The sequence below is a fragment of the Vitis vinifera genome, chromosome 15 (genome assembly GCF_030704535.1).
Source record: "Vitis vinifera cultivar Pinot Noir 40024 chromosome 15, ASM3070453v1".
NCBI lineage: Eukaryota > Viridiplantae > Streptophyta > Magnoliopsida > Vitales > Vitaceae > Vitis > Vitis vinifera.
The window spans coordinates 11,114,249-11,131,178 of record NC_081819.1 but is presented as its reverse complement, the minus strand read 5'-3'; the positions used below and the strand labels follow the sequence as shown (position 1 = coordinate 11,131,178).

The following is a 16,930-nucleotide window of genomic DNA, read 5'->3' as shown; positions in this document are numbered from 1 at the left end:
AAATCCTAAAGTAGACGCGGTCCAACAAGGACCCCAAACATCAATGTGGACAAGTTCAAAAGGAAACTTTGCCCGATTATTCAAACGCTTTGGGAACGAGACACGAGTATGTTTCCCAAGCTGACAGGACTCACACGCAAGCAACGACAAAGATGAAAAACTAGGGACCATTTTCTGGAACTTGGATAGACTAGGGTGGCCCAGCGACTGTAAATGAGGAGGGGAGCATCAGTGGAAATGCAAACTGCAGGTGAAGGCGAGGTGAGGTGATAGAGGCCTTGAGACTCACGTCCTATGCCAATCGTCTTCCCTGTACTCTGGTCCTGCAAGGTCATAAATTTATCAGAGAAAGTGATAGAACAGTTAAGAGTGCGAGTTATTTTGCTGATGGAAATAAGATTAAAAGGACACTCAGGGGCATAAAGGACAGAATGGAGAGATAGGGAAGGGAGAGGATGAGCGAAACCAAAACCTTTAGCCATAGTTTGGGAACCATTAGCTAAAGTAACAGTAGGTAAGGCAGAGGTAGTAGTAATAGAAGAGAAAAGATCCTTATTACCAGATATGTGATCAGAAGCATCAGAATCTAGAATCCAAGGTCCAAGAGAAGATGTGTGGGTAAGACAAGCAGAAGCATTACCAGTCTGGGCAACAGAAGCAACAGAAACTGACTTGGTGACCTGATAGCGGAGATAGTCGTCATACTCACTATCAGTGAGGAAAATACCCTGAGATGTGGAGGAACTGGGAGGCTGAGGCGACTGAGGATCAGATGACTGGGCCACGTGGGCAGTGCGGGGAGGCCACCCATGTAACTGATAACACCGATCACGAGTGTGGCCAAGCTTATTGCAATAGGTGCAATGAGGACGTTGGTCTCTACCTCGGTTACCACTGCGTCCTCCTCGAGAGTTAGTTTGAGAAACTAACACAGAAGAATCTGAAGTGTTATCAGATGGCAAAGTCTGAGTGGAGGAGATACGGAGGAGGCGAGCAAACACATCATCCAAGGATGGAACGGAGGAACTGCCAAGAATCTGATCGCGGATGGTCTCGAGATCTGGACGGAGGCCAATAAACGTAAGAACCACGAAGAACTTGTCAATCTGTATGCGTTGATCCCCAACATCAGTAGTAAGAGGCATCACGGTCAAGAATTCCTCCTTAAGAGAGGCAATCTGGCCAATATAAGTAGATAAATCCATGTCTTGTTGTTTGACATTGACAAGCCACCTTATAAAGACGTTGGATATCATTCGTGTATAGCCCTTTCGCCTAATTCCAAAATTTAAAGCATGTTTTGTAGGCCCGAAGATGATGCAGAATCTTAGAATCAACTGATTGCCATAACACACTACATAACTGTGCATCTATCTTCCTCCATTGTACTTTGTCAACCTCAGGGATATCCGCCTCCTGCGTAACAAGGTGATCCTCATAACCTTGACCCATAAACCAAAGTTCCATAGAGGCAAACCAGGACAAATAATTTTCACTGCCAACCAATTTCTCTGAAATAATCATAGGAGATCCAGATATGACAGAGGAAAAAGTGGAACTTTTAGTAGTCATATCTACTTATCTGGTGAATGAAATGCGTTTGGATCGAAGAGAGCCTTAATACGGCTTATCGCGGACTTCCTAAGACACGTGCAGGGCTCGGGGTGGAGAGGAAGCCACCGGAGGTAGCCAGAAAGGCGGTTTAGAGGGCCAGCGGAGACAAAAAACCCCAAAAAATGCACTTTTAGGGCTCAGATGACACAAGCGCAGATGAAGGGTGGCTAGACGGCGTTAGGCGAGGCTAGAGGTGGAAGCGCGTGGCCGGAAAGTGCCCCACGCGCCCTCACGCGCCGGCGCGTGAGATTCAGGCCGCCGGAGAATAGACGCACGTGGACGGCGCATGGCTGGGATTCTTCCTCCGGTGCTTTGAGAAAAGTTGAAGATCTCCTCCTTGCGCACCTGATGGTATGGTCGGTGTCGAAAAAGGACTTCGCCGGAAAGTCGCCAGAAAAGGTCGCCGGAAAATTTGCCGACGGTGAGTGTTTTCTGACAGCGGTGAGGGTTGATCGGAAGCTTTAGGAGATGGGAAGGGTGACCGGAATGAAATACGGTCACTGAAAGATTTCCCAAAATGGATTCACGGATAAACCGGAAATAATTAGGGTTTTTTTCTCCCTAGGCTCTGATACCATGTGAAGAGAGAGAGAGAAAAGAGAGAATCCCTAATTATTGTTATTGAAAAACTGTAAAGAATACACATTGGACTTGGGTATATATATACATGCTAGTGGGACCCACAATACAGTAAGGAAAGAAAAGGAAAAGGAAAAGGAAATAATCTAAATAACCATACATTATCTAACAATATCAATTTTTTTTCTCTTTCTACAATCTGATACCAATATCATAAATATTCAAATATGATCTTCCTTTAAATTACATGTGTTTTTCTAAATTTTTAAAATTTCTGTAGAAATTTTAGTTAAGCAAAATTCCAAATCATACTATACTTAATACATAAAATTTATTAATTTTAAAAAATAATTTGAAACTCAAAAACCGATTTAATTAGTATTAAAAAATCATAGACCAAAATTTATTTTAAATGACTTGGTTAGTTTTTTTTGTACATATATAATAATTTTACAAATTTTTTCACTAGGCAAATAAACACCAAACTAAGTAAGATTTAATGTGTTAGATTCATTAATGAATCTAGTAATTTTAAAATCAAAAAGTGATCCAATTAATACAAAAAATTTATGGACAAATTTCTAAAATGACTATTGTTTCTCTTCTACGTAGAATCATTATTTTCCAATTTTTTTCACTAGGCAAATGAACTTCAAATTAAACAAAACTTAATGCATTAGATTCATTATCGAATCTAGTGATTTTTAAAAATAACTTAAAACTCAAAAAGCGATCCAATTAATACAAAAAATTAATAGGCGAAAATTGGTCTAGAACGATTCTATTGTTTCTCTTCTACATAGATTCATTATCAAATCCACTAGTTTTTAAAAATAAATTGAAACTCAAATAATAAACCCATACCGGGAATTTATAGATAAAAATTAGTGTAGAATGATTCTATTATTTCTTTCTACACATAGTTATATTTTTAAAAAAATTCATCTTAGAAAAATGAACTTCGAATTGACACTTAGTATTTTGAATTTATTATTATTATTTTTTTTTATATAGGAAACAACAAATATATATATTGAAAGAATAAGAAGTACAAAAGAAGGATAAGGAATCCTCCCACCAAAGATAAAACTAAACAACACAATAAAAGAACAAGAAACTACACTATGAAAACTACGAACAAGCTCTCTTGGCTAGACCATCCCGTTGGAACTACACACTGCTAGCCAATCTATTTGTAACGCGTTAAGGGGAATGCCCTTAAAAACCGCGGAACAATAAGCCCAAAGAGAAGCTAGGAAGTGAATGGAATCCCATAGATTCTCTGAATTCCTAGCTTTGTCCTCAAATATCCTAGCATTTCTTTCCCGCCACACAACCCAAATTAAAGCAATGCACGCATTTTGCCACAAAACTATCCCTCTTTTGGAAGTGCCAAAACCTTTATAATTGATAGACATCATGTCTGAAATGCTTCTCGGAGAAACCCAATCCATCTTGGCTAGCTGAAATAATCTGTGCCACAACCCCATGGACAAGGAACAATGTAGAAAAAGATGATTTGTTGATTCTCTTTGCTTCATGCACAACTTACAAATGTCAGGACTAAGAGCTTTGTAGGGTCTTTTCAATTGTAGCAAGTCATTAGTGTTTACCTTCTTGTGTGCCACTAACCATCCCAATGATTTTAAAGCATGGGGCTAAAATTACAAGTTCTCTCTTCATTTATAGCTGCAAATTGTAAATGAGAGATAGTCAAACAATCCCTCATAACTACAAAACCCTCTACAATAACACTTTTCAGTCTTGATCATCCTACCATGGACATCCAACACCATAGTAAATGAAAAGGGGCTCAACTGCCTACAAAGGGCTCAGTCGAACAAACCAATGAGGACATACAAACCCCCGACCACCATACAAGGCAAAAATCTATCCACCTACATTGCCTAGATCTAAAACCCATCCAATGATTTGTTATCCATAAATTAACAAATGAAACAACATGACTAGCTGAGACTAGGGTCCCCTAGAAAGAAGAAAGGATCTCATGGAGCATCTTCATAATGCATTCACTGCTAGTTAACACACAATTATACATAAAGATATTCCTTGATAATTCTCACATGAAAATGATAAGCAAAACATATAGTATTTCCTAGAATGTTAAATACAACAAGATTTAAAAAATAATAGAAAGTCCTAAACCAAGAAATTCATATACTTTTTAAGTCGAAAGACAGGCATTCAGAACTAATAGTCTAAGAAAATCTCATCAACCAAATGAAGTAAGACAGATAAAATTCTCAAAGATGCAATTTATGTAACCATGTTCTCTTAAAATAAGCAAAATCCCATGATACTTAAAACCTTATATGAAGAGAGAGGAGTACCGAATTCTCTGTTGCAATACGAAATCTACCATGCATGGAAGCACCAGCACCACCTCCCATAACAATTCCATTAAGAATTGAAACCTTCAATCATAATCACTTGTAAACAATAAAACCAAATAATTCCATAGGATGACGGACAAAGCTGACTTCACTAAGCAATGCGATTAAAATGAGTATTCATTAACGAGGAAAAGAGAAACCAAAATTAAATCCCAAAATGGATCACCTGAGGCTTACTGTATGTTGCCATTACATAATTTAGAATGAATTCTTTCCAGAAAAATTTCGCACCTAATCTCCAATCACCTGATGCATATACATGGGCAACAAACTACTATCAACTTTGCAAAAGTTCACTTTAGATTTCTTGCAAATGAAGCTACTACATGCTTACATAAAAGCTGGCATCTTCCCAATGGGAGATAACTGAAAACTTTCGAAGGATCAGAAAAGAGACAAGAAAAGAAAAAAAAAAGAATGAAGAAAGAGCAGGTAAACAATAAACTAATAATAAGAAGATGCATCCACCTCAACTAAGATGGTAGCTAACTACTTTGAACATTACACACCAGTGAAGGCAATGGCATATTGAGCAAGGATAAGATTTACCTCCATTAATATCACGAACCACAGCTGCAACATCACCACCAGCACAAAATGCTCTTCCATTTCCCTATAGACATAACAAGTAACGTGCAAGCCATAAAAATTTTGCTCTCTATAAAGCCAAAAACAGGAAGATATTTGGATTGATTCTCCAAATCAGTGTAAATCTACAGCTTATTGTTGAACTACCAACTTTCCTAAAAACTTAAACTTGCAAGATTTGGGCTCAATATGCATATCATGGTCTTTAACATCCTCCCTCACATGCAGCCCCATTCCCACATGTGGAGAGATACCATAGAATTACAAATTATGGAGGGAGGGAGGATACCAAAGAATTGCAAAGGGGGAGAGGAGAAACAAATGGGGGAAACAAACATACAAATTCCGGAGAGGCTGCTTGAACCCATGACGTCTCACCAAACCAAACTCTGATACCATGTTAAACTACCAACTTTCCTAAAGGCTTAAGCTTGCAATATTTGGGCTCAATATGCATATCATGCTCCTTAACACTTATTAATTGCATATCAATGATACTAACTATTAAAATATTTTGGTTTTTTTTCTTTTCTATATACTAGAGGAGGGAATGTGTTGTACAGTCTACAAGAAATTCTAAATTACTATCAAAGTAAAATTTTTCTTTGACTAATACCACTCACTGCACCATATTTTTTGAGTCATAAGTATAAATAAATAAATATCATGTGCAAGGTTTTTCCAATCAAATAACTTTATACAATTGATATTTAATTAATTAAACAGTAGGAGGGATTTTACAAGAGATATATTAGTGAACTCTCCCTAATTGATCTACCTTCTCTATTGTCAACCAGAACATTTGTATTAATAAAAAAGGCAGGATGTACAAGGATGAGCTCTCTCTCAAACCACATACAAGAAGAAAGAGACTAAAACAAAACTATATATAAACACCCAGTACATAGCCCCGCTTGAAAAGTAGAAGAAAAAAAAAACATCCAACATGATCCCCACCATGCATTATTCAGGGGGGGTTGGGTAGGAAATGCCCAAAAACAACCTTTAATAAAGAGACGTCTCACCTACCAAACAATCTATTATCCAATTTTCCAAATTAGGCATCTAAATAAAGCTACACACCCTCTACAAAGTCGAACAATTTTTCAAAATCAAGAATCCAGTTTCCAACCACCATTTTTTCTACGGACACACATGAATGCATCATTACTGAGTTCCCTCCATTTTCATGTTACTAGCACTCCAAATGTGTGTCACTACTATTCCTTCCAGCAAATAAATGATTTTTGCTTCAATAATGAAATCAAAGCCAGCTAGTTTAGAGGACACCAATCAACTTTAGTTGGTTGTGATTATCAACCCTTCCTTTAATCAAAATTATGCATATGGAATTTACAGACAATATAGTTCTGCCTCTGCTTGCTATACAAAATAATTACCGTAGAGTTCTATTTGGGATATGTGTAAGGGCATTACATTTCCATTTTATTTGTTGGCAATTTTGTTCATTTTCATTATAGCATAGGAACCTTTTTAGATAGTGACTTGCTCTTCATTGAAGATTTGAGGTTGTTATTCATTCAACCAGATTATCACAAGTTTAAAAAGGTTTGTTAGAGGCAAGTTAGTATATGAGAGAGTATGGATTGAATTTGTTTTAAAAAATTGAGCTAAAATGTCTTAATTAATTTTTGGAAAGTTGAGATTTTATTTTTTAAAGAAAATTTCATTTTTGACCCTCTAGGCTCTTAGGCCTAGATATACCACTTCTAAACCTGTTTTAAAGTTTGATGCTTCAACGAGATAAGACCCTAGCTTGCCCTATCATTCACTAAACTCTCAAGTCTCATGGATTCAATTTTCAAGCTATTGGAAGAACTTGCATCCCCTTAGAGGTTGAGGCGAATCCACTAAAGCATTGGAGGTGTTGCATTGTGGATGTAGATCACGATATAAGTATTAGAGAGTAAGTCTTTAGGATAAGTAACCAGGTAAATCTATGTATCTTGATCTCAAACAGTAGATTGTTAGATTAGAGGTCTTAGGCTTCATGGTTTTTTATCTTCACAATTGGTGTGGAGTTGTTCCACATAAGATCATTTGTCTCTTGTGTGGGATGTGTTCTATTGCCTATTCATGATATCCTACAGGACTTAATTGTTTCAATAAGGCTTAATTCCCATTCTTTTTTAGAACTGGGTTAAGAATTTCAATCCATCTATTATAATCTTTAAGAAACACCCATTCCACCCAGCCTCCTTATAGGTATTACCCTATTGGAACAAAAGTTTTTCAATATGATCTATGCCTAACCAATAGGTAAAAAAAACTTAAGTGAGTGTTCTTCTTATAAGAACAAATGATAGGTTGTTAGGTCTAGCCTCCCATAGGACCCATACATGTAACAAAACGTTCTTTCATTGGTGTTTTTGCCAAATATCAATGCCGATGGTTCACTCATATCCAGTAATTTGGTAATTTGTTCCCAAGTGAGTGAATTTGTAGCAAAGTGATAAAGCATTTGTGAATGTAGATAAGCCTAGTACCAATAGAAGTGTTATAATCGGGTAAAGGTCAAGGCCTAGGTAGTATTTGATAAAACTAAAAAATAAGTTATGAAAACTTAAGTGTTGAATTCACACAAGTGAGAGCCAACAAGGATTGAATAACTTGAAGACTTAATTATAGATTTCATTGATAGAGGTTGGAAAGAGGGAAACTCAGAAAGGGAGTCGAGAAAATGGGTGTGAAACGGTTCAAAGCGGAGAAAAAGGTTTTTTTAGGTCAAGTTTGAAGGCATCCATGAGGGTCCTTGGATTTCGATTATGAAGAGGGTTCTAGGAAAAGCTTTTCCGATGGCTTTTGAAGAGGAGGAAGTCACTTGGATAATGGAACAGTTGAAGAAAGCTATGAAGTTGGCAGGATCTCTAGGTTTCATTCAAAAGTTTAGGGGAAAATCGAGGACACATTTGTTGGAGGTTTATTTCAATAGCAGAGGAAGATTCATTAGAATTATGGAGTTTGTTACAAACAGAAAAACTACTTCTCTAATTGTTCCTGAAGGTGTGAAGGGAGAAGGATGGGAAGCCTTAAGGAAATCGATGTCCTCAGTGTCGGAGTGCTATTTTCATTCTGTCAATGGAACAGAGGAGCGAGAATCACTCTTATGTAAGAATTGTAGAAGAGGAGGGTATAAGGAAAGGAGCTCTCTTACCAGTTGGAAAGAGGGTTAGGGCTATGATCTATAACTGCCAAGGAAAAGTTCAAGATTAGGGTGTTGTTAGTAAGGCTCTGACGAGAATGATGTGGCGAGGGGAATGATTTCCATAAATCCTTTCAAAAAACATACAAAGGTGTCTTCTTTTTGGATTATGTTGAAAGAGTAGAGTGGCTTCAAGCGCGGGGAAGATTGGTACTAAGAGGAGGAATGGTTTTGTGTTTGTGGAAATGGTCACCAAAAGAAAATACAATGGTTCTTGGAAAATTCAGGAGGGGTTGGATAGAATTACGGGGTCTTTCATTCCATCTGTGGGATGAAAACCAGCTATGGTTCATTATGAAGAACTGGGGGTAGGTGGCAAAGGTGGATCGAGATACCTTAAACTTGTAGATATGTCAAAGATCAAATTGAAGGTGGAGATGAACCGAAATGTGGTGTTGCAGCGTTGTTGGAGGTGATAGATGGTACCTGGGTTTTTGCTATGGCAGTTTTAGTCATCGGAGAGGAAGGAGAAGGGTTATAGAGGAGGAATGAATTAATTGGCTGCAGAGCAAGTTGTTTTCAGTGGGAGATGGCGTGCTAAAAGGCCCTCACAAGAACTGAGGACATGTGGTGAGGCAAAAGAGAAAATAGGGAACAACTACCATCCACTTTCTCTTGTCTCACATTATTTCAAATTCAAATGGGAATGTAAAGCAGGCCGATGACTTAAGGGAGAAGGAATCTTATGTAGAAGGAAACTCAAGCCCATTTCAGAAGGAAAGCCCAAGCCTATCCAAAGCTTGTTTCATACTAAACTTGTGTTAAATGAGGGTAGGCTCAGTGCAAGTAGGGCCCGTTCTGAAGAAGGTTGACATCGTGGTATAGGATTTTAGTCATCTTCTTCTTAAAAGCAAGCCCATTTGGCTAGCCTTAGAGACAAAAGCTTAAACTACAACACAATCAACTTGTTAAAGGTGCTAGAGGACGAAGGGTCTAAGGATGCTTTCCTAAGGAATCTTAGCTCCTCTCTATGTGCGTCAATGCCCCACCTTAGTCTAGACAGGAAGTTGGGTAGTAGTCCTGCGAGAGGTTTACCCCCAACGTCCTATTTTGAGAAGATGCCAAGTCCTTTGGCTGGGAGTGTCGTAGCAAGTACAGAAAAGTGTCTTCAAGAGAGAGAGCTTTCCTCGAAGGTGAAGAAATTCTTAGGGAAAGAGAACCAGAGCACCTCCCTTTTAGAGACAACAAGGTAGTCAAAAGTTCAAGGGTCAACAGAGAAGGCAAAGGGAGCTTCGTGCCCTTTTTCCTTGTGTTTGGGGGATGGTCCAAGCGGGGTTAAGGTTAGATGGGGTGCTCTACACTACGGGTGTCAAGTCCAGGTACACACTTCTACTCCACTTTCTATGGTTAAAGGCCAAGTTTTAGAGGGAGTTATTAAGTTACCTTCTTCTCCCTTATCCCCTGTTACTTCTCTTCGGTCCTCGAGTCTTTCTATGCCTTCTTTGATCCTCCCTTTGAGATTAATGTGTTGTATTTTTTCTTCGTCAACCAATCCTTCAGGGTTTAACAAGTTACATTCTAGTTTAATTAGGGGTTGTTCCTATCCCAAAGGTGTGGCGTCCTCAGTAGGCAAGCCCAACCAAGAGTTAGAGGGCGATTCTTTTCTCAAGTTACCACAAAACAACCCTAGTGGAGTTTCTTCCCTAGTGAGTGTTTGCCTATGGAGTTAGGTCCCGCTCAGTTCGAAGATTTCCATATTGAAGGCATCTCTCCTTCAAAAATGGTTTCCATTAAGTCGGTTTTGGAAACTTTAAATGTCAAGATTGTCAAATACAATGAGAGTGGAGCTCAGATGGCCAAAATAAATGGCACTTTGTGCAAAATGTTTATTCCAGAAGGAAGAACAAAATCTCTTTTGTTGTCTCTAAACTTCTTTATTTTTATGGGTTCTTTAGTATTTTCTAGGTTTTTTCAATAATTATGAAAATCATCAGTTAGAATACTAGAGATCTTGGTTCCAGAAAGAAAAGAAGGGTAGTGAAGGATTTTCTTTGCCATGAAAATCCAGATGTGGTTCTGTTGTAGGAAACAAAGAGGGAGTCTTGTGATAGGAGGTTTGTGGGTAGTGTGTGGAAGGTCAAAAACAAAGACTAGGCAGTTCTCCCAACTAGCGGGGCTTCAAGAGGAGTGGCAATCTTTAGGGATGCTTTAAGGTTTAAGAGCTTAGAGGTTGTTCTAGGGTCTTTCTCAGTAACAATCAAGTTGAAGTCAGAGGTCAAAGGGGCTTTCTGGCTAACTTTGGCCTATGGCCCTAGTTCGTCACACTTTAGAAAGGATTTTTGGATGGAATCTTTCAAGTTTAACTTTTCCGAAATGGTGTGTTGGTGGGGATTTTAATGTTATAAGAAGAATTTCAAAAAAGTTATGGGGTTCCAAGTTAACCACAAGCATGAGGGATTTTGATGATTTTATAAGAGATTGTGAGTTAATCGATCCTCCTCTTAGGAATGTGTCCTCCGCTTGGTCAAACTTGCAAGAAATCCCTATTTTCAAAAGGTTGGATAAATTCTTATTTTCTAATGAGTGGGAGCAAGGTTTCCTGCAAAGCATCCAAGAAGCTTTTCCCAGATTGACTTCGGATCATTGCCCATTTGTGTTAGACACCAACCTTTTTAATTAGGGGTCAACACCTTTTAGGTTTGAAAACATGTGGCTGATACATTCTGATTTCAAGGATAATTTAGGTTGTTGGTGGAATGAGTGTCAGTTTGAAGGATGGGAAAGTCACAAATTCATGAAAAAGTTACAGTTTGTGAAGTCAAAATTGAAAGAGTGGAATAAAGTTTCTTTTAGAGACTTAAAAGAAAAGAAGAAAAATATCCTTTTGGACATTGTGGGTTTGGCTGAGAAGGAATAAGAATGGACTTTTACTCCCAAACTAGCAACAAGGAGGACCTTAAGGAGGGCGGCAAGGGTGGGGGGAATTGGACAAGGTGTCTTGGAAGCAAAAATCTAGGGTCAAATGGATTAAGAGAAAGGGATTGCAATTCTAAATTTTTTTCATAAGGTGACCAATGGCAGGTGGAATAGGAAGTTCATTAAGTCCTTGGTATTAGAAGATGGGGTAGTCTTAAATAACATTGAAAGCATTTCAAAGGAGATTAAGCTCCATTTTGGGAAGTTATTCTCCAAGCCTTTAAGAGGTTCTTAGAGGATTGGAGGTTTGGATTGGTCTCCTACCTCAACAGAGAGTGTCGAGTGGTTGGATCACCCATTTTCGAAAGAGGAGATTCACAATGTTGTGTTGCATTTAAATAAGGAAAAGACCCCCGGGCCAGATAGATTCACCGTTGGGTTTTATTAGTAATGTTGGGAGATGATCAAGGAGGATCTTTTAAGTGTATTTTTAGAGTTTCACAATAATGGCATAATTAATCAAAGCATGAACGCTACCTTCATTACTCTAGTGCCAAAAAAAAGTCAAACAAGCAGGATATCTAATTACAGACCCATCAGTTCGGTTACCAGTTTGTACAAAATTGTAGGCAAAAGTATTATCAAGGCGATTACATAAAGTCTTTCAAAACACCATTTTTTCGACTCAAGGTGTTTTTGTTGAGGGAAGGTAGATTCTAGATGTTGTCTTGATTGCTAATGAGGTGGTGGATGAGAAAAGGAGATCAAGATAGGAAGGGGTAGTATTCAAAATCGATTTTGAAAAGACTTATGATCATGTAGATTGGGATTTTTTGGACTATGCACTTGAAAGAAAATGAATTAATTCAAGATGGAGATCTTAGATGAGGGGTTGTCTATCTTCAACGACTTTTGGAATCTTAGTGAATGGATATGCCAAGGGTTGGGTTAAGGCATACCGAGGTCTCAGTGACCTTTAATGTATTTGGGTCTTCCTTTAAGAGGGAACCCAAAATCGATTTCCTTTTGGCATCAAGTGTTGAATAGTCTCTCTAGGAGGTTAGATGGATGAAAAAGAGCTTTTTTGTCCTTAGGAAGTAGAATCACCATAATTCAGTCTTGTTTGTTGCACATTCCAAGCTACTTTCTATCTCTTTTCAAGATTCCAACTATACTAGCTTTGAGGATAGAGAAATTACAAAAAGATTTTCTATGGTCCGGGTTTGGGGAGGGTAAAAGGGATCACTTGGTCAGTTCGGACATAGTATGTAGATCTAATGAGTTTGGTGGGTTAGGGTTTAGGAAAATTACTCTGAGGAACCAAGTTATTAGAGAAATGGCTTGGCAAGTACCCTTAGGAAAGTTTTGTCCTTTGGCATCAAGTTATCTTGAGTATCCATGGGACACGTCCTAATGGATGGGATGCCAACAATATAGTCAGATGGTCACATCGTTGCCCCTAAAAGGATATTACACATATTCTCCAAGTTTTTTCTACACACTCGCTTTGCGATAGGTGATGGGGCCATAATTCGTTTCTGAGAAGATTTGTGGTAAGGGGACCAACCGTTATGTTTACAATTTGCAAGACTTTTCAGAGTCACCACAACTAAAAACCTTTCCCTTTCAACCATATTAGGTAATGATACTTCTATGTCTTGGGATCTTATCTTTCATCGCAATCCAATGGATGTGGAGATTGAGAATCTTCAAAAACTAATGTCTTTACTTTCCCATGTTCATTTGACTCCTTCTATTCCAAATGCGAAAGCTTGGATTTCGTCATTTTCAGGAGTTTTCTTAGTAAAATCTTTTCTTTTAGCTTTATCCAATTTCTCAGATTCTACTCCCTTTTACCCAGCTAACTTTTTGTGGAAATCAAGAGTCATCAAGCTTGGGTCATGGCCTTCGCCAGATTAGTAGCACATAAGAAGGTAAATACCAATGAAATGTTACAATTGAGAAGACCTTTCAAAGTCCTTAGGCCTAATTGGTGCATCCTTTATAGGAGTAGTGAGACAGTCGATCATCTCTTCTTATATTGCCTAATTACTTTGGGATTATGGCATAGGATTTTCTCACAAGAGGGGATGACGTGGGTTCAACTAGGCAATATTCGTGATATAATGGTAATTTCTTTCAAGTGTTTTGGGAACTCTATTAGAGACAAGATTGTTTAGAGGATCGCATATCTTTCTTTGTTGTGGATTGTATGGAGGGAGAGGAACACTAGGATTTTTTTAGGACACTTGGCAAACATTGGAGATGATGTAGGATGCGTTTCATTTCTTTGTTTCTTTTTGGGCTTAGTATATATACATTTTGAAACCTTATCCTTTGACTAATAACTTCTTTGGGAGGTTGCATGATCATGCCCTCTCTTTAGATTCTGATGATATTTTGGTGTGGGTGGATACAAAGAATGGTGTCTTTTTTGTTAAGTCCTTATATTCTTCCTTGGCCAATAGGGGAGTTGATCCTTTCCCTCATGGTATGGTTTGGAATTCCCAAGCTCCCATTAGAGTAAGCTTCTTTGCTTGGGAGGCAACCTGGGCTAAGATTTTGATGCAGGATCAACTCAGAAAGAGGAGTTGGAAGATGCCTAATAAATACTACATATGCAAAGAAGAGGAAGAAACGAGTGATCATATTCTTCTGCATTGTTCGAAAGCTTGCATTTTGTAGCAGCCGACTTTAGCTTTATTTGATGTATAGTGAGTGATGAACTCATCGGTGAGAGGATTGCTGTTGAGTGGGGGAGGCTCCTTTGTTGGTAGAAAAAGTAAAAAGGCTTGGAAAGTTGCTCCTTTATGCCTTTTTTGGACCATTTGGAGGGAGAGAAATAAGAGAGCCTTTGAGAATTGTAAAAGTTTAGACCAAACTTTTAAAAGCTCCTTTTTGTATCTATTTTGGGATTGGGCTAGATTGTATATTGGGAATGGTTCTATGTCCTTGCTAGATTTTGTGGATTGGTTAGGTTCTTCTTAGGGTACGGTTGCTAATTTTTGTGTATTTACACCTCTTTGGTTGCTTTGTATACGTCGTGTATACTTTTTCTTTTAATACAATTGCCTTTAGCTATCAAAAAAAAAATTCATGTTCTTAGAGTTACGAACTTACAAATAATAATGGCTAGTTACCATTTAAGAATCTTATATGTGTTTTATTTTTATTTTTTTTTTCTATCCATATGTATATAGTGGTAATTTGTTTCAAAGGTCTGAACTTTATTCAATGTAATTGCATGGTGATAGTGTTACTGAATCCACTATATTAAAAGAAAAAAAAAAGAATATTTTGTGCTTTCTTGTTATTTAGTTTGAAGTATAAACTTAGTTTAATGTAATTGTATGATGACAGGTTTTGAAGCTACTATGTTCAGTAAGTTTTCCTTTTTGTATTGTTGTTGCCAATTTTTGGATTGGTTAGGCTATGAAAAGAAATGTTTTGCTATAGGTAATTAGTCAACTCTCATTATTAACATATTAAGTGGTTTTTTACTAGTTTTCAGTTTTAAATCATTTAAAATTTGTATTATCAAACACAAATAGAAAATGGGACCCACCAATTTTTTTTTACTGCAATGATAAACTCTTTTATCAAACACCCCCCTAGTGTTTGTTTTGTAACCATATGCTCCACTCCTAACACCTGCTGTCATCCCAAGCTTGTAAGCAGAACATTAAAACTTTTCAATAATATTTAAACTTAAGAGAACCACTAAAAAAACTACTGTGATTAGCCCAACCTAGGACAACTTAAGGAATTGATTTTCAATGGCCTGATGCAAGATTTTGCAAATCTAATAGGGGTACACATTGGCTGACATGATGTAAAATTAAGTTCAGACTGACCTTCAGAACAATAGTTCAGCTTGATGCTTGGCCTTACACTAATTGCAATTCAAACTCTTTTGAGTTCAATCCAATTTTTTTTTATGGGTTCTTCTGAGTTCAATCCATTATCTATTTTTTACACTCAACAGAAAATTACTGATAAAGAGAATAATTATAGGAAAGATGAGGTATCCTTCAAGATGTGAGTGTGAGAGAGAGAGACAGAGAGGACAAAACAAGAACATGCACAAAACATAGAAACAATGTACAACTCAAGGGCGTAAAAAAATCCCCTACAAAGGAAAGCCTGTGCTTGGCTACATGTTTTGTTGATTGATTTGTGACCTCACTAACTATTCTCCTTCAGTAAATAAAAGCTCACCCTTCTTGTAATGTCAAATCCCTTTCTTGGTTATTGTACATATTGATTAGAGTTGCAGGGGCATTGAACTAGATGCATCTATATCATGCTCAAGTACACACAAGGAGAAAAAAAAGAAAGCATATACAGCCATCGATAGAACAAATCATGAATATTGTGTTTTGTTGGGTAAGTACCTTCAAAATTACCAACTTGACATTACAATCATCCTCATAGGCAACAAAAAGTTCCAAAAGCTTTGATACCTTAAAAAAAAAAACAGCAATAAATAGAATTATCAAAATCTCGTTGTAATGAAAAAATATAGTAGCAACTTGGTTACTTTCTGCAGGGTCCCTGACATGCAAAAACCATATATTATAAGGATAATGAATGCCATGACAACATAACAGGAATGAAAGCAGGAAAGTTACACTTCATCATAATTCCCTATAACAACAATTGCAAGAAATAGTCCTCAAAGTCAAAACTTCCTTCATCCTGATATATTTCAAGTTTTATAGCATGACCTACAAATTTTTCCTAGAAAGATTTCTACAAATGATGGTAATGGGCCCAGAATCTTTCTGAGAACTTCTTGTACACCTGTTAATCACAATCATCCACATTATTCTGCGTAGCATTAGTTTCTTTTAAATTCTCTTTCATTTCTCATTTTATCTTTATATAAAATTAGTTTTACTCCTTTTCAATTCAGTCAGCTGGCTCACAGACACCTATTTTTCAATTAGCTGGCTCACAAATGTCTCTCTCTCTCTCTCTCTTCCATTTCTGATACAAAGATGTTACTGCTAATTATGTCCATTTTCATGGCTTCCCCCACCCCAACCCATCTTTACCCCACCAATTTTCTGGCACCATCCCATTCTACTAGCAACTACAGGTTCTCAAACACCAACCTATTGCAATACTCACCCACCATATCTCCTCCCCCTTCCCCCACTCCCACACAACTAATTTTTGGGTACTGCCCCACCACAATAAAGCCTACTTACTCTATATCTTGTTGGTAGTACTCAAAGCAAATCAAAGGTCATTGGCCAAGTTATCCCCTTGGATAAAACTAGAGCCCTCAATGTCGTTGCTCTGTCCTCGACATGAGACAAAATGTAATTTGGCTCTTGATGGATAGATGGTCAGGGGAATGTACTATGGAAGATTGTTTTTCTTCCGAAAAAAATGCGAGAGTTGCTGAAACTTTGAGTGGTGGAAGAGGGGCAAGTAATCGGAAACCTTATTTTGTAAGGTTCTTTAATGACTGGGAAGTGGGGGAGGGGGGTGGTAGCTTTCTTGAGTGTATTCATCCACTGACTTACAGGGAGGGGCAATGATAGATTAGTGTGATAGGTGTGAAGAATTGATGCTTTTCCATGAAGCCTTTTTATTCTTCCTTTTTCTTAGAGATCTCAATGCAGTTCCCCACTAAGGAGTGGGAGAG

The 16,930-nt window shown here is 37.7% G+C and overlaps 1 protein-coding gene across 2 annotated transcripts in view; it reads right to left on the bottom strand.

Moving 5' to 3' along the window:
* LOC100263739 (3-hydroxyisobutyryl-CoA hydrolase 1) overlaps positions 1-16,930 on the bottom strand; it is a 105,441-nt gene that overhangs the window by 62,089 nt on the left and 26,422 nt on the right. For both annotated transcript variants that reach the window (XM_002264149.4, XM_019225672.2), the window contains exons 3-6: positions 15,669-15,737; positions 5,157-5,220; positions 4,774-4,853; positions 4,545-4,628 (exon numbers count right to left, since the gene is read on the bottom strand). In XM_002264149.4, coding sequence (XP_002264185.1) covers positions 4,545-4,628; positions 4,774-4,853; positions 5,157-5,220; positions 15,669-15,737 — 297 coding nt within the window. The remainder of the gene's footprint in view (positions 1-4,544; positions 4,629-4,773; positions 4,854-5,156; positions 5,221-15,668; positions 15,738-16,930) is intronic.